This window comes from Rhinolophus ferrumequinum, chromosome 13 (genome assembly GCF_004115265.2).
Source record: "Rhinolophus ferrumequinum isolate MPI-CBG mRhiFer1 chromosome 13, mRhiFer1_v1.p, whole genome shotgun sequence".
Taxonomy (NCBI): Eukaryota; Metazoa; Chordata; class Mammalia; order Chiroptera; family Rhinolophidae; genus Rhinolophus; species Rhinolophus ferrumequinum.
In genome coordinates, this window is record NC_046296.1 from 4,994,842 (window position 1) to 5,019,037 (window position 24,196).

The window sequence follows — 24,196 nt, forward strand, 5'->3', positions numbered from 1 at the left end:
AAAACATACATAATATAAATATAGTTACAGGCCATTATATGTCTGATATAAAATTTTTTTTGTTTTTTTTTAATTGGGGAATATTGGGGAACAGTGTGTTTCTCCAGGGCCCATCAGCTCCAAGTCACTGTCCTTCAGTCTAGTTGTGGAGGGCGCAGCTCAGCTCCAAGTCCAGTCGCCATTTTTTTTTTTTTTTTTTTTTGTTTTTAAAGATTCTATTGGGGATGGGGAACAGGACTCCATTGGGGAACAGTGTGTACTTCCAGGACTCCCCTCCAAGTCAAGTTGTTGTCCTTTCAATCCTAGTTGCGGAGGGTGCGGTTCAGCTTCAAGTTGTCCTTTCAGTCTTAGCTGCGGAGGGCGCAGCTCAGCTCCAGGTCCAGCCGCCGTTTCTAGTTGCAGGGGGCACAGCCCACCATCCCTTGCAGGATTCGAGGAATCGAACTGGCAACCCTATGGCCAAGAGCCCACTGGCCCATGTGGGAATCGAACCGGCAGCCCTCAGAGCTAGGAGCATGGAGCTCCAACCACCTGAGCCACTGGGCCGGCCCAACCAGTCACCGTTTTCAATCTTTAGTTGCAGGTCCACCATCCCATGTGGGAATTGAACTGGCAACCTTGTTGTTGAGAGTTCATGCTCTAACCAACTGAGCCATCCGCCGCCCCACAAAATGGTTTTAATTTCATCTAACATTACTTGGGACAATACTACTATTTCAGACTGCTAGATATTTCAATAAGAATGGTAAATTGACATATATAGAGCAATTTTTTAGCACAAGGCTATTTACTTATATTAAATATCGATGGTACAAAATGGCAGCATCTGCCAGATAAATTATTACACTTGGAAATAACTATTTTGTAACTCTGAAATGAATTCAACGTGGCTGAAAAAAATAACAGTTTTAAAAGGATAATTTAAAGTGTGGAATACTTCTCAAAGTATGCAGTTCACTGGTCTTTTGCAGAGTTTACCTGCAGTGAACTTTCACAGAACAGAAATGCAAAAATACAGGAAGATAAAGTCCCCTAAAGCAAAATCCCACATTGGAAATCTAACACACAAAATCAGTACACTAGAAATAGTGCGATATACTGCTGTCAAATTGTTTGGGCACTGTTTTATGTTTTTAAATCACTTATTAAAGAAATACATTATAATTAATATGTTTTGGTGCTATTTAAATACTGTCAGTCAAAAACTCCGATTCTGATAAAGATAGAATGTAATACCAGAGAAATCCGCTTTGAATTTTGGAAAGCTTTTTCTTCCTAAAGCAACAATTTTGAATATGTTTCATCAAAAAATGCAGTCTACGGTGATTCATAAATAGTGGAAACAAAAGCAATCATCTTCCTTCATTCTGTTAGGTTTTCCTAGTAAGATTAAATTCTCATTCAACATGCCCTCTTAGTCAAAAGCAATTTTTGGCTTCTTTGGTAATACGTACCAATAATTTCATTCCACATCTGTCATTTCTATTCCATCACTTTCTTTAACATAAACCACTGAACCCAAGGCTTTCTCTGAAAGAGATCCCATGGCAGTCTCTTTACTTCTGATAAAGTTTTCTTGGTTTGTATCTTCTAATCTTATTTTCTTGGTGTTCTGAAATAACTGAGTCACTGGTTCCAGCTTGTTTTTCTCAGTCCTTTGAATTAAGTGTTCATCCACTTTTGAATCCATACACATAGCTGATACCTGAGGAGCAGATTTACTAAGAGAAAATCCCATTGGAACAGCTGAATAAATATAGTTTGCAGGTACCTCTTTAAAGTAGTGGAAACGTTTCTTCAGCTTGATTTCTTGGAGGGGAGAAATGGAAACAAGTGAATACAGCAGGAATTTCAACAAACTTCATGGCAATGTTTGTTTTAATGAAATATGGTGATGATGCCAAAAATATAAAGTAAAATCGCCTCCTACTTCTACTGTTTACATTTTCTCTGTGGGAGGGGTCGCAGATTCTTTGAAAGTCTTTTTAAAAAGGAATTTACCAGATTTTGTTTCCTCACCTTTTAGAAAAGAACTTCCCTTCTACCATTATTGTTATCAAAAACTTTTAATTCATTATTACAGTAGTACCTCGGTTTTCGAACATCTCCGTTGACAAACATTCCACTTTATGAACGCCGTAAATTTTATGGACCTATGGTATCATTAGATAGTAAAATTCATGCTAAATTTGCAGTTTTAGGGATTGATTTTAAAGGTCTGGAATGGATTAATCCATTTTGCATTACTTTCTATGGAGAAACTGTACCTCGGTTTTCAAACTATTCAGAACTCGAACGGTCTTCCGGAATGGATTACGAAAACCGAGGTACCACTGTAATTGATTAAACAAATAATTATTGAAATCCAAACACTGCTAGGTATTCTCCAAAAAACAAAGATGCCCAAATATGATAAACATTGACCAAATAATAACACACCATCAAAATATATGAAGCAAAAACTGACAGAATTGAAGGGAGAAATAGTTCTACAATAATAGTTGGATAAGTAAGGAAATAGAGGATAAGTAAGGCTCAGTCTTATTTTCAGGGAAACATGGTATCAAAAAACCCAAAACAAAACAAAATAACAAGTGTTGGTAAGGATGTGGAGAAATTGGAGCCTTTAATGCACTGTTGGTGGGACTATATCATGGTACAGCTGCTGTGGAAAACAGTTTGGCAGTTCCTCAAAAAAATTAAAAATAGAACTACCATGTGATCCAGAAATCCAACTTCTGGGTATATACCCAAAAGAATGGAAAGCAGGGCCTTGAAGAGCTATATGTACACCCACATTCATAGTAACATTACTCACAACAGCTAAAATGTGGGAAACAACTCAAGTGTCCATCGATGGATGAATGGAGAAGCAAAATGTGGTCTAGCCGTACAATGGAATATTATTCAGCCTTAAACAGGAAGGAAATTCTGACATGTACAACATGCTGAACCTTGAGGACATAATGCTAATTAAGTCAGTCACAAAAAGACAAATGCTATATGCTTCTACTTACGTGAGGAACTTAGACTAGCCAAAACCCTAGAGACAGAAAGTAGAACGGTGGTTGTCAAAGCAGAATGGTGGTTGTCACGAGGAATTAGTGTTTAATGGGTATAGAGTTTCAGTTTTACAAGATGAAAGATTTCTGGAGATGGATGGTGGTAATGACAGCACAACATTATGAATATATTTAATGCACTGAACTGTACACTTAACAATGGTTAAGATGATAAATTTTGTTATGTATATTTTACCACAATATAAAGAAGATGTCCAATAAAGACACTACTTTTTATTATGGATGCCCAGTGTGTCAAGAGAGATGAGCATGCAACCTGGTGGGAGGGCTTGGAAAGGTTCTGAAAGGAGGGGGGCCTAGGTTGCGTTGGGCTTTGAAAGATGGGCAGGAATTTGGTAAGCAAAATAGACCAGGATGGCAGAAGGGACTGGCTTCCTAGCATGAGGACAGTGAAGACGTGTGTGTTTGTTAGAGAATGGTGATCTACTGAAGATGCTGTCACAGCACTGAGAGCGGAAGAAACTCCACTGCTGTGAATGAAAGCACTTAACTACTTTTGAGAGTGTATTATTTCTTTAATATTTAGGCAGTGTGCTTTTACTTGTATGAGTTTACAATTCCATCCACCTCAAACTCTAATCATTTTATTGACAGAAGATTTCTAAAGGTATCATCTTAAAACCTTGTTTATCCACATTTGTGATTGAATAGCAGTGTTTAATCTTTCACAGAACAGTCCTGGGCCTACTGTAGAATCCTAAACACAGTAATTACTCAAATGTTCTCAATATAACAGTTAGAAAAATAGTATAGATTTGCCTTTGTAGGAATCAAATACAATTTAGCTAAATTTTTAAAAGATCTCTGACGATATTCTAAAATGTACGTAAGTATATCTGTTTCTTGGATTTGGAACTTGTACTTTTCTTCTCATCAAATAAATGTCTAATACTACCTTCAAATGACTAAAATTGAATTTATTTTATTCTTTGGTTTCTCCTCTTTATTTAAAAAGGAAACACTCCTGTCAAAAATGCATAACTTGAATCTAATCATGAATAAGTAACCAGATGAACACAAATTGAGAGACATTATATAAAACAAATAGTGAAAGAAAACGAGAAGCTGAAGAATTGTTCCAGATTCAAGGAGACTAAAGAGATGATTTGATTTCCAAATGCAATGAATGATCCTGAATTTGGGTGAGGAGGGGGAGGATGGGTAGGAAATATACTAAACTGTCCTTTTTAGTACATTTGTCTTGGACAATAGGAAAATTTGAATATGATGGTTTATTAGATAATAATACCACATCAATGTTAAATGTCCTGAATGTGATACCGTATTTTGCTGTGCATAATGCACACTTTTTTGTCCAGATTTGTGAGGGAAAAGTAGGGGTGTGCATTATAGGTGGGTAGTACTAATTCTGTATCTATATAAATGTTTTTAATTATTTATGCTTATGAGTTAAAAGTATAACTCAGAAATCAATAATGATATCCATATGTAAAATAATACCCTGGAATACGATAATCAGTTTCGTTGAACTTATGATGAATGTGCAACGAAAGTAATTTCAGCCAGTGCTTCAACAAAATGAAACAAAGAGCAAGGTATTCTTATCCACCGAGTAAGTGACTCTGACTTGATAAGATAGGTGATGCCAACTTTATTACCACAGGGTGAACAGCGCAACATTTCTCTTCATATACTTGAGGCGGGAGCTAGCAATCTAGCTGATATTTTTACAAAAATTATTGAAAAATTAAAACAAAAGATTTTTTTCCCCTGAAAGTTTGGGCCCAAAACTTGGGTGTGCATTATACACGGGAACACATTATACACGGCAAAATATAGTAAATTTATTGTGGTTATATAAGTGAATGTCCTTGTTCTTTAGGAAATACGTGCTGAAATAGGGGTAAAGGATCATATCTACAACTTGCCTTCAAATTATTTACCAATAGAGAAAGTGAGAATTGGAAAAAAAAGATGTCCAATAAAGATCAGCAAATGTTAAAATGTTGAATCTAGATGGGAAAGTATAAAAAAAATTGTTCAGTGTTTATTCTTGTTAAATTTCTGTGTGTTTAAAACTTTCTCAAAATACAAAGTTGAAAAAAAGTTAAAAATACTAACAAAACACTATAAAACAACATACTTCATTTAAAATCAACAAAGGTAAAATAATGGTAACATATATAATTAGCAACTAGCACATTAAACTTCAGTCTAATAGAGGGACTGGGGAAGAACCAAATGCAATTGGCCCTAGGAATCTCACCTTAACTTGCCTGGGATCTTGAGGACATGATGGGAGAACAAGTGTACTTGGGGACTCTTTGGAAACCCAGCATGTGGACAGTTATTTAAGAAGAAATCGTAAATGCATAAGGAAGAATAAAGTTCCATAGAGCTAAATAAGTTTGGACACACATACACACACACAAAGAGAGACTTGCCTTATAAGATACTAAGATATGCTACAGAGTCAAAATAATAAAAACAGTCTAGTCCAGGTGTAGGAACAAATAAATGACCAATAGAACATGACAGAGCTCCAACTTGAACCTATATTTGTGCAGGAGCTTTACATATATAGTAAAGGTGGCACCATACAGCAAAGGGGGATAGATCCGCTAGCACCGTGAACACTGGCTCACGATGTGGATGAAAATAAACCAGGATCCCTCTGCTATACAAAAGGGGACTCCAAGTGCAGTAAATACCTAAATGTGAATGGTAGAAATATGAAATGTAGGCCAATGTATTTGTCACCGTGGGGTAGAGAAGGATTTCTTAAACAAGAACTGAGAGGCTTAATAAGGAAGAAAACTGATGGATCTGACTACTCACAATTAGGAATTAATCTTCAATAAAGAAACTATAAACAAAGTAAAAAAGATGGGGAAGAGACTGGAAGAAGATGTGCTGTCCAAAGCCGACAAGGGATTTACAGCGAGAATATAAAAAGAATAAACATCAACAAGGAAACCCAATAGAAAAATGGGCAAAGGATGTAAAGACATACTTCACAGATTGGGGAATCTCTAATAGGTAGTGAGTACATAAAGAGACGTTCAAACTTACTAGGAATCAGAGAAATTCGAGTTCACTACCATGAGAATGGCTGGCATTAAAAAGGTGGATAACACTGAGTGTTGAGAATGCAGGGTGACAGGAAACCTTGTGCATTGCTACTGAAGTAATTTTTAACTCCTATTTCATATTCTACATCCAACCCTTCAGTGAATCCCGTTTCTGTTTCCACCCTTGCCCCCCTGCCCCATTGTATGGTTTTTCAAACTGTATCTGGAATGAGCTTTTAAAATATAAGCCAGATCCCATCAATGCTCTGCTGAACACGTTCTAGTTACTCCCTATCTCAGAATAAAAGCCAAATTCTCTACATATCAAATCTCCAGCTGTAGGTAGAATAATGGCCCCCAAAGATGTCTAAGGTTGCAAGTGGCATTCAAGTTGCCAATCAACAGTCCTTGTGGTGGGGAGATCATCCTGGACTAACCAGTGGTTGCCAGTCTTTATCAGTGAAAGAGACTCTCAAGAGTCTTTATCAGTGAAAGAGAGGCAGGGATGTCACTGTTGCAATGCAGGAAGGACTTCACAGGCCACTGCTGGCTATGAAGACAGAAGGGGACCACAAGCCAAAACAAAGCAGGCAGCCTCTAGAAGCTGGAAAGGCAAGAAAACAGATTCTCTCCTGGCGCCTCCACAAGGAATGCAGCCCTGCTGACAACTTGATTTTAGCCCAGTGAAATGCATTTTGAATATCTAACCTCCAAAACTGTAAAATGATACATTTGTGTTGCTTAAAGCCACCAATTTTGTGGCAAACTGTTACAGCAGCAATAGGAAACTGATACACCAGCTAACATACTGTCATCTCAAACTCCTCTCCTGTTCCTCACTCACTCTGCGTCAGCCCCATAACCTCACTGCTGTCCCTCAAGCACAGTGCCCTGAGCCTGAGGCAGATTTTGAATTGCAAACCACTTCTGTTGGGGATGGTTGGTGACGGGCAGAGACTATGAGGAACCGACTTCTGGTTCCAGCCGTGATACAGAAACAGGGATCAGATTTATCCTCTTGCCTGAAACATCTTAAAAAATAGATAAAACACGTGAAACCATGGTTTTAAGATATTGGACAATAGGCAGTGCAGGAGCGTAATCCCAAAGAGAAGGGAAATAAACAAGGTGAGCCCTAGGCGAGCTGACTGCCTAGAAATTTCAGGCTTTAGTACAAGGAGGGGGAACCCAAATTAAGCTTGGTTATGTCAAGTTGTTGAGAAGACAGAATCCAGAGTTTGCGGAGGCCAAGTTGGCTAGAATTTATGGAGAGAGGTGCAGCGAGAGAAAGAGCTCCAGAGATCTGCAGAGGATTCCCCACAATTTTTTGGCTGTGCGTAAGGAAATTTTGAGGCCTAGGAAAGAACCAGCCAAAAGGAGAAGGCAGACACAGGGCCAAGAATAAAGTTCCCACCAGCCAGAGTGGAAAGGAATCCTAATACATGGGGCATCGAATATAGTCCGCAGAAAGGTACCGGCTCAGCAATGGGGCCAAATTAGCCTGAGATAAAGACTAGTTTGACCTAACAAAGCTTGAAAGCAAGCTTCTAAAGCAGCGCGGTCCAACAGAACTTTCTGCAATGACGGAAATATTCTACATCTATTGTCCAACGGAATAGCCACTAGGCACGTGTACATTTGAAATTACACAGTAAAATGAGGAACTAAATTTTAAATTATATTTAGTTTTATTAACAAATTCAAGTAGCCGCCTGTAGCCAGTGGTTACTATTTTGGACAGGGCAGCTCTAAAGGATCAAACTGTTTCCAAGTAAACATACTGCATCTCAGAACAAAGCCTAAATATATTTAGGCACCCAACAATGTGAAATCTGCAATGTCTGGCAGCCAATAAAAACTTACCAGGCATGAAAACAAGCAGAAAAATATGACCCATAGCCAGGAGAAAACAAATCAGTAAATAGAAATGACACAGGTGATAGAATTAGGATGCAAGGAACTTAACAGCTCTTTTAATATATATTCCATATTTCCAAGAAGGTAGAACAGAGCATGAGCATGCTGAGGTGTGATGGAAGATCTTTTTAAAAAATCAAACTTCCAGAAATGAAAAATACAATTCTGACATGAAAAATATTGTGGATGGGATTAACACTGCCAAAGGAAAGAATAGTGAACTTGAAGATAATATCAATAGAAACTATCCAATTTAAAAAAAACAAACAAACAGAGCATCAGTTAGCTGTAAGGTAATATCAAGCATGTTAACACATATATAACTGGAGTCCCAGATTTTTTTTTTTTGGAGGGGACCAGGAAGGTACAGGAAAAAAAAAAAAGGCAAAATAGAGATTTGCATAGTGAAACTTGTGAAATGATGGAGAAACTAAGGGAATAAAAAATGCAGGTTTTAGAACCGCACAGGAGTGTGTCACAAGGGAGAGAGCAGAGGTACTATGAAAAGGGTCATTTGGGGCAGGATGGAGCACCCACCACACTTCGGGTTTTCATAGAGGGAAGAAAAATTTCACTTTCTTGGTCTGGGGAGGAAGTCTTTGAAAGGAAAATCATCATGTCCTGGTTTGGTCTTAAAGTGATCTTTTCCCTACATTCTTTCCAAAGAATCTTCAGTAACATCTAGGTGGCATACATAAATGCTTAAACTTTTCTCATTTTTCCCCTAAGGGATGTACTTTCCTACCTCTTATATTAATAATCCATTCCTCTCCCCAAGTCTTCAATTCCAACTGAGTTTTGAAGTTCATACATTTTTCCCTATTTCTTTTCAATAATGCTGGATAATGAGAACCTGTTATTCAAAATAATCTTAGTATCTAAAGAGGAAACGAGATTATACATTGTTCTCTCTAAAATAACTTTTCAGGATGGTCTTTGAGAGCTCATGCTTCTTTGTAACTTATTCTCAGAGGAAATATATCTCTTGGGATCTCTGACTTCTTTATCTAAAATAGTGACACTCAATTTAATTTTTTAGTATCTAGCTATATTTACAAAGTATATGATATCTGAAAATAAATGCTACAAAATAAGAAAATGTAATGGCACACAATGATAAAAAATCAGAGCAGAAAGTGTTTGAAAAACAGCACTTATATTTAAATATACTTCTATGAAGAAATTGGTTCTAACATAAAATTTGTTTATGCCTGCCAATAATATATTGTGGGAATAAATGAGTACTCACCTGGCAAAAACAGGAATTGTTAGTCTTCCAATGTGAGTTTACTTTTGAAATGCACAGGCAAATACTAAATCAAGATAATCAGAGCAGCTATAAAAACCTAGTTATCTATTTCATCTGTGGAAAAGACAAGGAGATAAAGCCACCATTTAAGTCCAGAAGCCCTTGGGTTGTTTAAAAAAGATGGGTCACCCACAGCCCCAAAACACAATATTTCTTAAGCTGGGATCCAAAAATTTGGCAGAATGATGCAGTTCACATTCTTTTTCACTAAAAACTGATTTCTCCACTTACAGGTAATGTGGTTAATTTTAACATAGTTGGGTGGCCAAAAATATTACACCTGGGTAAGTTAAAGGAGCGTTCTCTGAGAGAAGACAAGTTTAAATGGTATTAAATAGGAAAACAATCGATACAATAGTAAATGTCAAGTGAAGCAATACACACCGTGTTTCCCCGAAAATAAGACTGGGTCTTATATTAATTTTTGCTCTAAAAGACATATTAGGGCTTATGTTCAGGGGATATCCTGAAACATGCTATGGCTTATTTTCTGGTTAGGTCTTATTTTTGGGGAAACATGGTATACCCCTTACGTTTTATTTTTTGTTAACCATCACCAGTTTTTGAGGAAAGGGACTGGCATCTGGAGATGGAATATCGGACAGGAATCTGCGCTTTCATTGCTAGTTCTGCCACTTTTCGATTCAACCCTTACTGGCCCGTGCAGGGCTGACCCGGCCGAGGGGTCGCAGGCTCCCCAGAATGCAGGCCGCCGGTGCTCACCGAACAGGCCGGCTCTCTCCCTGGACGTGCAGCGGCAAGACCCAACTTGGGAGGCTCCCCGAAACCCGGCCCCTGGCTGGGGCAGCAGAGCGCACCAACCTCCCAGCGCCCAAGAGCTGCTCTGGGGAGTAACAGGTTCAATGAACGTGGGTCCAGAACGGTGCCGATCCCAAGGAAAAGTGGCACAAAGCAGCGGCAACCAAGCAGCAGGTAATCCCAAGCTGAGAGGGCGGCTGGAGGGCACACGGCCCTGCGCATGCGCGTTCCATCCAGGTGCGGCAACCTGCAGCGGGAATAAGAAGTCTTGAAAAAAAGAGTAGCGGCTGGTTACTAGGAGACGGGGACGCTCGGGTGGGACGTGTAGTCGCTGCGTGGGCGTACGCCTGCGCGGCGCGGATGCACCAGGAAGACGTCTTTCCTAGGCGTCTTGTAAGGCGGGCAGGTGTCGAGACGTGTGTGGGTGCGCGCCCACAGCTTGTAGTCCCCGCTAGAGGGCCAGGTACGCGTGCGCACAGGGACTGAGGGCGCGCGGGACGGAAGCGGAGCGAAGGCGCCGGGGAGGTGGAGGACAAGCCCCCCTCAGGTACAGAGCGTGAGGGCGGGGCCCAGTGCGGCGCCGGCCTCCCGTAACCGCCCCCGCCTCCTTCTCGCCGGGTCCCGCCTTCCTCCGCCTCCACTGGGGTGGGGCCAGGTCGATTTGCGGGTGGGGAAGGAGGGGAAAAGGGCGGAGGATGGACTCTGGGAGGGACCTGGATCCCTGGCGGAGGCCCAGGCCTGGCAGTCGCTGGGATGAGCTCCGGGGAGGACTCCGGGCCGAGAAACCCGGGCAAGGACCCGGACCTACAGGTAGAAGCTGCGGGAATGCGCCGGGTTGGGGTAAAGCAGCTCCTGGGCCGAAGACGGCGGCTGCAAGAGGGCAGGTGTGGCGGGGGTTGGGGGCTGTGGGTGACCCCCGAGGTAGGCATTCACGGCTTGAGCCGCTGTGAGGGAAAGTAACGGGCAGAGTTGCGGTCCCGGGAAGCCCTCCTGGAGCAAACTTTGCTCCTGTTGCGGTTTCTTAGGACATTAGCGTGGAGCCCAGTTCCTATGGTGACCGCTTCGCTTCGGGCCGCAGCTCTCCGCTTGGTTGTTGGGGGGACTGTTCTGTTTAGAAACGCTCTGGAGTGGAGCTCCAGTTAGAGATTTAGGAGTTGAACCTGGCTCATCCTGACTCCCAACCTCTCACTTCTAAGCCTCTTTATAGACTTTGGGAGGTGAAGGGCCGAAATTACCTAGGCATTTGCATGAAAATCTCATAGAATTTCGGTAGAAATTATAATAGGAAAAGCAGTGTAAACTGGCTTTTGTTTGAAAAAAAATAGGAGACTTAGATTGAGTAACTGGCGATCATGGCCCTGATACCTAAATACGCGTAGAAATGCACATTTTTCTTTAAAATGCTTTTCTTTTTTCAAGGATCGCTGTTTCAGGAAAAGTTCGCATAGATGACTGTCTCAGAATCTTCCTTCTTAAATTCCATGCTCTTATATCTTAGGATAGTCATTGTTTTAAATGTCCTCTATTGGCATTTCAGCTACACTTTTAGTTTGTTTACCTGTGAGGAAATAGAATAACAATTGGCTTTTAAGTAGAAGAAAATAGGTTAGTTATAAGTATACAAGGAAAGTGTCACATAATTGAAATCTGCCTCCAGGATAAAACATTTTTTATTGTATTTTAATTGATCGATGAACTAAACGATTCAGTTTTAATTAGTGGGACATAATTAGGAAGGCACATTAATGAAATATTTATTTTAAACAATAAACTTTGGCATTAGTTAAGGGCAGCTTCCAAAATATATCTTATTTTGTTTACCTTCTGAAAAAAATCACTACTTATACCCCAGCATAAAATCATTTGTAGAGATTCTCTGGGCTCTCTTTCTGTTTTCTTTTTCAGTTGCTTAGTTCAGTTTGTTTTAGGATAATTTGCTTTTAAAGTGCTCCATATACAGAGGCAGTTAGAGCAAGCATTACTGTTCGTTCTCTTTTTCCATCACATCCCTCCTTTTCCCCAGATGTAGCCACTGTCCTCACTTTTGTGATTGCCACTTCCTTGTTTTCCTGTATAGTTTGTGCATCTTTGTATGTGAATGTGCACATTGAAGTTTGGCTTGTTTTTGAGCTTTACATAAATGGAATTTTTCTAAGTATTCCTTTGCATTTTGCTTCTTTACTCAACATTGTGTTTTTAAGATTTATTCGTGTTGTTGCTTGTAGTTTGTTGTTTAGTTTTCTATTGTAAGAGTGTTGGTACCACAATTTGTCTACTCTTCGTTTGCTGAACATTAAGGATTTTACAGTTTTTGGTTAATGTGAACACCACTGCTGTGAACTTTCTTATACGTGTACTCCATGATAATCGTTTGAAGTGAGCTGGTTATTAAGTAGTTCTATGTCTTAGTTATGCTAACAACAGCAGTCTATATATTAGTAAATTCTTTTACTTCAGAAAAGCCTCTTGAAAACAACTATTTAACCACTTCTTATGTTTCCAGAAGGTCTTGATGAATGGTACCTCTCCTAAGGCCATTGTTTTATGCTGTTTTAAAAAGACAAGTTATTTCTTTACAGTATAATCTGGATTGAAGAGAAGTGAGAAGCTTGAGTTTGGATGAAATGACTAGAGAGCATTATTTTTCATAACAAAGGTTAAACATTGTGGCTTTACTATTTTGTTTGAAGTGAATTCCCAAAACATTTATTGACTTATTTTTATTATAAATACAAAACCCTGTCTCAAAATTATTCATAAAACTTTGTGTGGTTTTCTACACCTTTCTGTTAGTAAGGCTATTCCTTCCTATTTCAGTGTCTGTTAGTCTAAACTTCCAGAGACAATTTTATAAAAAGAAAACAAGTTGACCTTTTGTGGAACCAGAATTTAGAATCCCATATAAAATACTCCAGTGTTTTCAATTATTCTATCAAAATATTCAGTAAACATTTGTTGAGCACATATTTTATACCTGATATTTTACTCAGCATTGATGATACTTTTTAGCACATGATTGTACCTCCTTTTTTACTAAAAATTAAGATTCTTACCAGGCAGGAACTTTTTCATATTTTTACCCCTTCTTATCTAAATCTTCATCTGACCTTGTTTTTTCTGTTATTGGAGGACAGTGCACACCCTTTACCTGGGTTTCTTCTTAGCTCAGTGGTCATTCTGCATTAGTTAACGTTAACCTATGTCTTAGAATCTTCATTGTGTTTATACTGTAGGGCTTCTTAACCTGGCATACAAGAGCTTTAGGGAGCTCTTGAACCCCCTGAAATTGTAAAGTTTTGTATGTGTTTGCATTTTCCTGAGGATAGGACCAGGGCTTTTGTTTAATTCTGAAAGGGGTCCTTGATGTAAAGAGAATTAAGAAACATGTTTTTTGGGGTGGCCAGATGGCTCAGTTGGTTAGAGCGCCCACTCTCAACAATGTTGCTGGTTCAGTTCCTGCATGGGATGGTGGGTTGCGTCCTTCCCTTCCGCCCCCTACCCCCGGCCCCCCCCCCACACGAACTAAAGATTGAAAACAGCAACTGGACCTGGAGCTGAGCTGCGCCCTCCACAACTAGATCGAAGGACAACGACTTGGAGCTGATGGATCCTGGAGAAACACACTGTTCCCCAATAAAAAAATTAAAACAAGAAAGAAACAAGTTTTTCTCCTCTTGTAATGACCCTTTGACAACCCTGCTCTTCTTCCAACTTTCACTCTACGTTTATTTTTCTCACAATTGTGCTTCCTAAAAGAAGTCTAATTTTCTACTTCCTTCTTTACTACTCATTCATTTATCAGTCCTCTTCAGACTTGCTCCTACCCCATCCTTACGATTAAAATTACTTTGTTCCAGTCATCAAAATTCATTATTTTAAAAATGTTTCCTTGAGTACCAACTTTGTGTTGGGCACTTTTCTAGGCATTAGGGATATAAGTGACCATACAAAAGCCTAGATCTCTTGGAGCTTACATTCTAGTAGGGGGAGACAGACATAAAAAAGTGAAGGAATAAATGATATAATTTCAAATAGCATTAGTGAAAAAAATAACCTACTGAGAGAATGAGTCGGAGAGAGGCTACTTTAGGTCAGGGAAGCCCGCTGACAGATCAGCCAAATAGCTGGGGGTAAGATGGAGCCAGCCATGCAAAGAGCTGGGGGAGAGAATGTTCCTGACACAGGGAAGGCAAGGGCAGAGGCCTCAAAGAGGAATGAGACTGGCACATAGAGGAACAGGAGGAAAACCCATAAGGCTGGTGGGTGAACAAAGAAGAGTACTAAGTCTTTTTAGGGACAGGAAGGCAGTGACCAAATCACCAAGGATCTTAAAACGTTTGGGTTTTATTTTAATTGCAGTGGGAAGCCATTGGAGTGTTTTTGGGCAAGATCTCACTGTTTAATGATTGCTTTGATTTCAGTTTGGAGAATAGGTTGTAGGGAGCTACTGTAGAAGCAGAAAGACCAGTTAGGAAACGGTGGCGGTCATCCCTGTGGGAGACAATGGTGATTTGGACTACTGAGGTGGTAATAAAAATGTAGAGAAGTGGATGGATTGGGGTATATTTTGGAGTTAGAACCAACAAGACGTGTTGATGGATTTGATGGAGGTCAGGGAAAGAGGAAACAGACAACTCCTGGGTTTTTGACCTCGGGCACTGCTCGATGGTGGTGCCACTTGACATGGAAAAACTGGGAAGGAACGGAGGGGAGGCAGGGCTGAGAGCAGGCATGCAGGGTTTTTAAGACATGTTAAAGTTGCAATGGCTGTGGACAGCCAGTAAACGCAATATGATGTGTTACGTGCTTCGATTGGGGTGTGTTCATAGTTTTTTTTGGAACATGGAAAATGTATTCTAAGTATTTGGGGGAGAAAGAGAAGTCAGACAGGCTTTTTTGTAGTCCTTTTCTCTGTATCCCCTTAGCATCGTGTGCATTCCGCTGATGGGGCCCTGTTCATGCTGTGCTGTAATTTCTGACTTACTTGTTCTGGATGTTCCTAGATTCAGGGAGTGTTGCAACTGTAGGTATTTGTTTTTCATCTTTCTATCCCAGAATCTAATATTGGTTCATCTTCATTGTAGCTATTTATAAATTTGTTTGGTAAATGAATAAATGTGACTGTGACAGTCTCAAGGTATGAACTGAAATAATGATAGTAGGGATGGAAGTAATGTATTTCAGAGAGATTTTAGCGAAAAGATCAGTAGGACTTGATGGCCATTTAGGTCAGTTGAGTCAGTGAGAAGAATTAATAATAATAGTAATTGTGAATAATAATACATATAGCATTTATTTTTGCTAGGCACTATTCTGAGTGCTTTACGTACATTAACTCATTTAATCCTCAGAACAACTCTATGAGCAAGTACTGTTACCATCCCTGTTTGATAGATGAGGAAGCCATAGCCAGAGGAGTAACGTGCCCATGCCATGCAGCTGAGAAGCGGCAGAACGAGTGTGATGGACATAAGCAGTGTGATGCTGAAAAACATGCCCTTAACCCCTATGCCCTGGTGCTTCCCAGCGACAGTGACTGTGATTCTAGCTTGGGTGTCTATGACGACAGCTTGCTGCTTGCACTGTACTTTTTCTTGCTTTCTCTGTGATCTGTACAGGAACAGAAGTTCCATCCTTAGTTCCATTTAGAGATTGTGGGAAGATGGAGGATATTCAGGTGACAGGCCAGGCAAGGGCATTTCAGGTACTCTGATTTCTCTCCCTTCTTATTGCCTCCAAAGCTAAAGCACTTAAAGTAGCAAGTCTAATATGATTGCTTACAATTGTCACATTGACTGTTGGTCTCTTCCGACTTTTAATTTCTAGACTAGCCTGGTAGGTAATTTTTTTATTTTTAATTTAATTTTTAATTAAGTGAAGAAGAAAAAGCAGGGAATCAAGAGGAGAATTGGAACTGTTTCACAGTTAATCCCAGACATCTGTGCCTTGGTCTACATCGTGCTCTGTGATTCTGCTGCAAAGCTTATAGACTTCCGTGTACTTGAAGTGGCAGTAGACATTGGGCTGACTGCCGTATTATTCATAACCTCTGCTGTGAGAGTGTAAGGAGGAAATTTTATAGAATCCCCACTTGTCTTCACGAGAAGAAGGAAAGTTCAGTTTTATCTGCTTTAGTACACTGCTTCATTATCAACCTCCACAAATTTTTATGATGCCTTCCTATTACACAAAGAACTCTGTGCAGGTTGGGGGGAGTACAGAGAACTCTAGGACATTGCTTGTTCTTCAGATTCTAATGGCGGTGTGAGGAAGATATATCCAGAAAAAAACAAATAGCTACATAAATTGTTCTATAACGAATATATACAGAAGTCTCAAAGAAGGATGGGATCACTATTTGATGGAGCTGATAGAGAAAACCTCCTAGAGAATATGGAATTCAAGCTGAGTCTTAAAAGTACCTTTAGTTAAATGGAGAAAAGGGTGAGGGTAAGTAAGGCTTATGAACAAAAGATAACATGACCGTATAAAGAACGTGTGGAGTCCTTTGGAATAGATTGTCTTTATTAGAGGGGTTCTTGGAGGTGTCAAGTAGGAGATAAGTTTGGAGACATGGGGAGGGATCATATTATGAAGAACTCTGAATGCTAGGCAGGTTTAGACTTTACTTAAATAGATCCTTGCTATTCAGCTGTAGTCTCTGTACTAGTCAAGTAGGGATCCCCGAGCACTTTTTAGAAATGCAGTGTTTTAGGTCTACTGTGAATAAGAATCTACATTTTAATAAGATTCCCAAGTGATTCGTATATTCACTGAAATTTGGAAAGTGCTGCTGTAGTGAGGAGTCATTTGATTCTGTTATTCTAAGTCAAATGTTTATGACTAGGAACACATTTTCAACAGGAACTATGTAAGAAATGGTAGTTAGGATTTCAGCCTAACCCATAAAGGCTTAAATTATTCTAATTGGAAATAGTCTGTGAGATCTAATACTTTAGTTCCAGGTGAGGCAGTAACTTTTGGAATGACGAAGAGAAAAGCAGATTTGTGTCTTGTTTAGGGAAAAGGAAAAAGGAAGATAAATCTGTCACACTGCTAAGTGCTGCATTGCACAGATTGTAACACAGGGTTAGTGACTGGGTTTCTGATCCTATAATACCCTGAGCACTAGATTTTGGAGAATAGCAGCCGTGTTGCCAGGAGATGTCTAGGGTGCGTGTAGCAAATTCTCTCTTCTTTAACATAAAGGCAGCCTTGATTCAGGGAAAGAACAAATTAGTTCCCTAAATTACACAATATTTAAGTTACATTGTCAAGTGAAAAAGCACAAAGCAGACTATGTATAGTATGTTAAAGTGAAACGTCTTTAACACTTGTTATTTTGCACATGTGCAAATATGTACTATGCAGGGAAAATTCCTAGAAATGGAATTATTTGTACAGAAGCTGTGTGTATTTGTAATGTTGCTAGGTTGTACACAAATGGTTCTCCATAAATGCTGTATCAATTTACACTGCCACCAGTGATGTATAAGAATGCTAAGTTATATGTCCAACTTTTTGATATTTGCCAATGTGATGGTTAAAAAATGGTGTCCAGTGTTTTAATTTGTATCCCTCTAAATGGTGAGATTGAGTATCTTTGATTGTATTTAAAAGCCATTTATTTATGTGAAATATTCACATTCTTTGCCAATTTTTCTGTTAGGGTATTTCTTTTCCTTTTTTTGTTTATCGGAATTATTTGTGTATTAGGGAAGTTAGCCCTTTGTGATATGGGTAGCAAAGCTTTTTGTTAATATACAAAAGCAACAATAAACAGGTAGCCAGGAGCTACTCTACGGGACAACAGGCCTGGAGGTTGACCACTCAGTGTGCTGCTGACCCATATTTCCTTAGAACAGTAATTACCAAGGGGATAAGAGAGGCATTGTTTTTTGAAAAGCATATTCAATATTGTAGTTTCATATTTGAAAAACAGAAAAAGGGTTTTTTGTTTGTTTGTTTGTTTGTTTTTAGGTTTTATTGGGGAAGGGGAACAAGACTTTATTGGGGAACAGTATGTACTTCCAGGACTTTTTTCCAGGTCAAGTTGTTGTCCTTTCAATCTTAGTTGTGGAGGGTGCCGTTCAGCTTCAAGTTGTCCTTTCAATCTTAGCTGTGGAGGGCGCAGCTCAGCTCCAGTTCCAGTTGCTGTTGTTAGTTGCAGGGGGCGCAGCCCACCATCCCTTGCGGGAGTCTAACTGGTAACCTTGTGGTTGAGAGAACGCGCTCCAACCAACTGAGCCATCCAGGAGCTCAGCGGCAGCTCAGCTCAAGGTGCCGTGTTCAATCTTTAGTTGCAGGGGGCGCTGCCCACCATCCCTTGTGGGACTCGAGGAATCAAACTGGCAACCTTGTGGTTGAGAGCCCACTGGCCCATGTGGGAATCGAACCGGCAGCCTTCAGAGTTAGGAGCACGGAGCTCCAACCGCCTGAGGCACCGGGCCGGCCCCAGAAAAAGTTTTATAACATAAAATTTTAAGAAAGTAAAGATTGCTGAAATCCTCATCGCTGGTGGGACAAGGTTAAAAACAAGAGAAAATGTATCTAAGAATGTTGTTAATTTTCAGAATTTATTGATTGTTGTGAGAAATCATCAAGCTGTTTTAAACCGAATGCCTCAGTGTTATTCTCACTCTTTCCACCAGGTTACCACCAAAGAACATCATTTTGGTCTAGGGGCTCCAGATTCTGAAGCTGAAAAATACCAAAATACTTTCCAGCTAGAACAAGAAGTGAGAAATCAAGATAAATTCATCTCCACACTGAAATTACAGGTTACATTTAATTTATATGTGTTTCCCTAAATTAATTTGGGATGGGGCCTATTTTAAAACACAAAGATGGAGAATAAATACTAATTCAGTGCTCGTTTTATGGAATTTTTCCATTTTTATCTTAGCCTTTTTGATACACAGAGATTCAGAGTCTGTGAGTGCAAACTATTGTTTGCGGTAGTGCCGAGTGTTGTGTCAGGTGCTTTTAAGTACATAATCTTGCTTTATCCCAACTTTGTGAAATAGTGACATTATTTCCATTTCATAGATATGGAAGCTGAAGTTCCTAGAGGTTATGATATTGGATTAGTGAGTGACAGAGCTAGGATTTCTCTGAATTCCCAAGTTAGTTAGAATTTGAACCCAGTTCTCTGAACTCCAAGTTCAGTATTTTTTCAGTTCTCCTGGTGCCTGATTTGTGGTGTAGCTATTAATAAGACTGGTAAAATAAACTGCTTCTTCAGAGAAGATGGAGTAGACTTAACTTTTCCCTATTCCTACCACTGAGTACAGCTAAAAACCCTGAACATAATGTCTAAAACATAGAACACTGAAAGGTGGGAGGAAGAAGGAAGACTGGCTAGGGATCTCAACGTGCAATGAGTGATACATTAGTGAGTTCCTGGATCTTTTTTTTGCTCCATATACTACAGACAAAATGCTGGAAAACTGGCACCCAGAAACAACAGTGGGTGCAGACAAATAAGGTCTCAGAAAAGCCATTCCTCACTAACCAACAGACTAAGAAAGGGGCAGCCTAGCAAGGCAGACTACTTTTAGACAGTAACTGCCTACTCTAAGCAACACAGTGGAAAAAACGGTAGCCCCATTCCGGTCTAGACTTCTGTCCTTGCCAGGCTGTGACAAGGCGCTGCAGCCACCCCTCAAACTCCCCCATCCTGACAGGTATCAAAGAAGGCTGAGTGGCGAATGAAGACTTTTGTGCCCACAAGACAGTAAGAAAGTCCCCATCCCCATAGTGTCAGTGGAGACCACGTGGAGGTGCCTGGACATCCACCCTCACCTGGTAGTAAGAGGTGCCCCCTCCCCTGCTGGCTGGGGTCGTGTCAGAGGAGACCTAATACAGTTCAGACTTTTACCACCCCCCACTGCTAAAATAGTTTAGCGGTGGCAAGTCCACCCTCCCCACAGTGGTAGAGAACATGTGTGAGGTACCTCTTTTCTTCCTAGCTGTGGTGGTATCAGCAGAGGCCTAGTGGGGCGTCATCTCTCATCCCTGCCCAGCAGAAACAAAGAATCCCACACTTCCCAGGTATCAGTGGAAACCTAGTGGAGAAATTGGACTCCTCCCCGCCCCCGCCTAGCAGGACAAAGGCAGTGTCCCCCTTTTCTAGCTGGAGCAGTGTCAGAGGAAGCCGACTAAAATACAGGAGCCGAGTCATAGAATACCAAGTCTCAACAACAACAAAAATCACTCCTCATTACAAGAAGATTCAACCTCAGCGAGAAAAGACAAGAAATGCCAACACAGAGATGAATTAGATATTACAGTGATTTGACAAGCATTTAAAATCAGCCATCATATTCAAGCTTCAACAAGCAATTTTGAGCATGCCTGAAAGAAAAAATAAAATCTCAGCAAAGATATAGGACACAAAGAAAAGAACCAAATGGAGATTTTGCAAGCACCCAAGATGTTCTTCAGTAGGTGAATGGATAAACTGGTACATCCATACAATGGAATATTCATTGATAAAAATACATGAGCTATCAAACTACAAAAAGACATAAAGGAACCTTGAAAGCATATTGCTAGGTGAAAAAAGCCAATCTGAAAAGGTTATATACTGTTTGATTCCAACTATATGATTTTTTGGAAAAGACAAAACAGAGAGACTTTAGAAAGATCACTGGTTGCCAGGGATTTAGAATGAGGGAGAAGTGAGTGGGGCACAGGGGATTTTTAGGATATTGAAACTACTCTGTATGATACAATAATAATGGATAAATGTCATATGCATTTGTCAAAACCTATAGAATCTACAACTCAAAGAATGAACCCGAGTATAAACTATGGACTTTAATTAATGTGTCAGTGTTGGTTCATCAACTGAAACAAATGTACCACACTAGTATATGATGTAAATAAGAGGGGAAACTGTGTGTATGTGGGGTGAAGAGGTATGTGGGAACTCTCTCTATTTCTTGATCAACTTTTCTATAAACCTAACACTGCTCTTAAAAAAGTCTATTAGAAATGCATGGGGCAAAATATTTCCAAGTCATATATCTTATAAGGGATTATATCCAAAATATCTAAAGAACTACAACTAAACAACAGTAACAAAACAACCCAGTTCAAAAATGGGCAAAGGACTTGAACGGATATTTTCCAAGGAAGGTATACAAAATGGCCAATAAGCACATGAAAAGCTGTTCAACCTCACCAACCATTAAGGAAATGCAAATCAAAACCACACTGAGCTATCACTTTACACCCATTAGGATGGCTATTATCAAAAAATCAGAAAATAACAAGTATGGGTGAGGATGTGAAGACACTGGAGCCCTTGTGCAGCGTTGCTACTGGGAATGTAAAATGGTGCAGCCATGGTGGAAAAATAGTTTAGCAATTCCTCAAAAAGTGAAATGTGGAATTACTGTATGATCCAGCCATTCCATCACTAGGTTTATCCCCAAAAGATGAAAAGCAGGGACTCAAACAGGTATTTGTACATCAGTGTTCAAAGCAGCATTATTCACAATAGCCAAAAGGTGGAAACAACCAAAATGCTCATCAACACATGAATGGATAAACAAAATGTAGTATGTATTACGTGCAGTGGAGTATTATTCAACCTTAAAAAATAATGAAATTCTGACACAAGGCTACAACAGGGATGAACCGTAAGAACATTATGCTAAGTGAAATAAGCCAGGCACAGAAGGACAAATATTGTATGATTCCACTTATATGAAGTACCTAGGTGAGGCAAATTAATAGAGAGTTTTATTTAATGGGTATTTAGTTCCTGTTTTAGATGACGAGAAAGTTCTGGAAACGGATATGGAATGGTTGCACAACATTGTGAATGTACTTAATGCCACTAGAATTATACACTTAAAAATGGTTAGAATGGTAAACTTTATGACATATGTACATATTTTACCACAATAAAAAAGTTTAAAATTTTGTAAGTGAAATTAAAAATTTAATGTTCTCAAACAACAGAATGGAGAGGAGAGAGGAATGAATCAGTGAACATGAGAATAGGAAAATAGAAATCACCTAATCTGAACAACAGAGAGAAAACAGATTGAAAAAAATGCAAACAGAGGCTCAGGAACAGATGGGACTATAACAAAAGATCTAACATTTGGATCATTGGAGTCCCAGAAAGAGAGGTAAGAGAGAGTGAGGCTGAAAAAATATTCGAAAGAGTAATGGCTAAATAGTCCCCAAATTTGGCAAAAGATATATGAGATTAAAGAAGATGAGTGAACACCTATTAGGAGTCTCCCAAATAAATCCATGCCAAGACACTTCATATACAAACCTGTAAAAACTAAAGACAAAAAAAAAATTCCTGAAAGTACGCAGAGAAACAATTCTTTACCTATAGGGGAAAAGCAATTCAAATGATAGCAGATCTGAAAGCATGGAGGTCAGAATAAAATGGCACATTTTTCAAGTGCTAGAAGGAAAGAAAGTATCTGTGAGAAATGAAGGGAAAATCAAGACTTTCTCAGGTGAATAAAACAATGAGTATGAACTGGTATTCTGAAAACTACAAAGTGCTAATGAAAGAAATCAAAGGCGAGTGAAACAAATGGAGAGACATTATGTTCATGGATTGGGCGGAATTGTATTGTACAGGTGTCACTTCTCTCCAAATCAAAACACAGGTTTAATGCAATGCCTATCAAAACCTCAGCAAAAACGCTTTAGAAAAGAAGAATAAAGTGGAAAGATTCATTTTCCTTGATTTCACAACTTAATGTATAGCTATAGTAATCAAGACTGAAAGGTATTGCTAGAGGGATAGACACATAGATCAGTAATACAGAATAGAGAATCGAGACATAGCCTAGACAAGTACAGCCAAATGATTTTTGACAGATGCAAATGCACTTCAGTAGAGCAAAGATAGTCTTTCCAACAAATGCTGCTGGAGCAGTTGGATATCTTTTAGGAGGAAAAATGAGCCTAGACCTAAACCTCGCACCTTATCCAAAAATTAACCCAAAATGGATCATAGATTTAAATGTAAAACTATGAAACTTTTAGATGGTAACATAGGAGAAAATCTTCTGGACCTTGGTCCTGGTAAGTTCTTGGACATGACACCAAAAGCATGATTCATAAAAGAAAAAAATGATAATTTAGATTTAATAAAATTTAAGTCTTTTTCTCTATGAGAGACCCTGTTAATAGAATGCAAAGACAAGCTACAAACTATGTTTCTGTCAGAGGAATCATGTCTAGAACTGTCAAAATTCAACATTAAAAAGCAAACCAATTAGAAAATGAGCAAAAGATGTGAAGATATATTTCACAGAAGTTTATGTGGTTGACAAACATATACAAAGCTGTTTAGCCTTTCTAAATACAGGAAATACAAATTAAGGCCATGATGAAATAATGCACACCTATAAGAACAACCAAAAAGTAGTGACAATACCAAATCTGGCAAACATGAGGAGAAATCAGATCATTCATAGATTCCTCGTGGGAATTGGAAATGTATTTCCCTTTGGAAAGTGGTTGAGTTCTTATAAAACTAAACATTTACCATACAACATAGCAGTTGCACTCCTGAGTGTTTATTCCAGAAAAATGAAAACTTATATCCACTCAAAAACCTGTATATAGTTCTGCATAGCAGCTTTATTTATAGTTCCAAATTGGAAACTACTAAAATTTCCCTTAATTGGTGAATGAGTGAAGAAACCGGTAATCCATACCATGGAATATTACTCAGCAATAAAGAGGAATGAGACGTTACAAAAAAAGAAAATTATAGGCCGATACCCCTGATGAACATAGATGCAAAAAATCCTCAACAAAATATTAGCAAACTGGATTCAGCAATACATTGAAAAGATCATACACCATGATCAGGTGGGATTTATTCCTGGGATGCAAGGGTGGTTCAATATCTGCAAATCAATTAATGTGATACACCACATAAACAAAAGGAAGGATAAAAATCATTTGATCATATAATAGTTGCAGAAAAAGAATGCACCGTTTGATCCCCATAACAATTTGGATAGATCCCAACGGCATTGTGCCAAGAAAGAAGCTAATGTCAGAGATCACATACCATGATCTTTATCACATGATTTTATTTA

At 39.2% G+C, this 24,196-nt stretch overlaps 2 protein-coding genes across 10 annotated transcripts in view; one reads left to right on the forward strand and one right to left on the reverse strand.

The window, feature by feature from the left end:
• The window catches only part of TSGA10 (testis specific 10), a 109,870-nt gene that overhangs the window by 4,541 nt on the left and 81,133 nt on the right, over window positions 1–24,196 (forward strand). For 4 of the 9 annotated variants that reach the window (XM_033125407.1, XM_033125409.1, XM_033125410.1 and 1 more), the window contains exons 1-2: window positions 10,461–10,647; window positions 18,752–18,880. Coding sequence is in view for 3 of the 9 variants with exons in the window: in XM_033125404.1 (XP_032981295.1) it covers window positions 10,854–10,910; window positions 18,752–18,880 (186 nt within the window). In the remaining 6 variants the exon portion in view is untranslated. Of the gene's footprint in view, window positions 1–10,460; window positions 10,648–10,788; window positions 10,911–18,751; window positions 18,881–24,196 lie in introns of those variants that run through there. The other 5 variants (XM_033125404.1, XM_033125402.1, XM_033125401.1 and 2 more) reach the window with 3 other exon arrangements.
• C13H2orf15 (chromosome 13 C2orf15 homolog) lies at window positions 538–10,479 on the reverse strand (the record flags this gene model as incomplete). The annotated part of the gene is made up of 2 exons (XM_033125397.1): window positions 538–1,809; window positions 10,065–10,479. Coding segments are annotated over 2 exons (762 nt in total), but the record flags the coding sequence as incomplete, so codon positions are not given.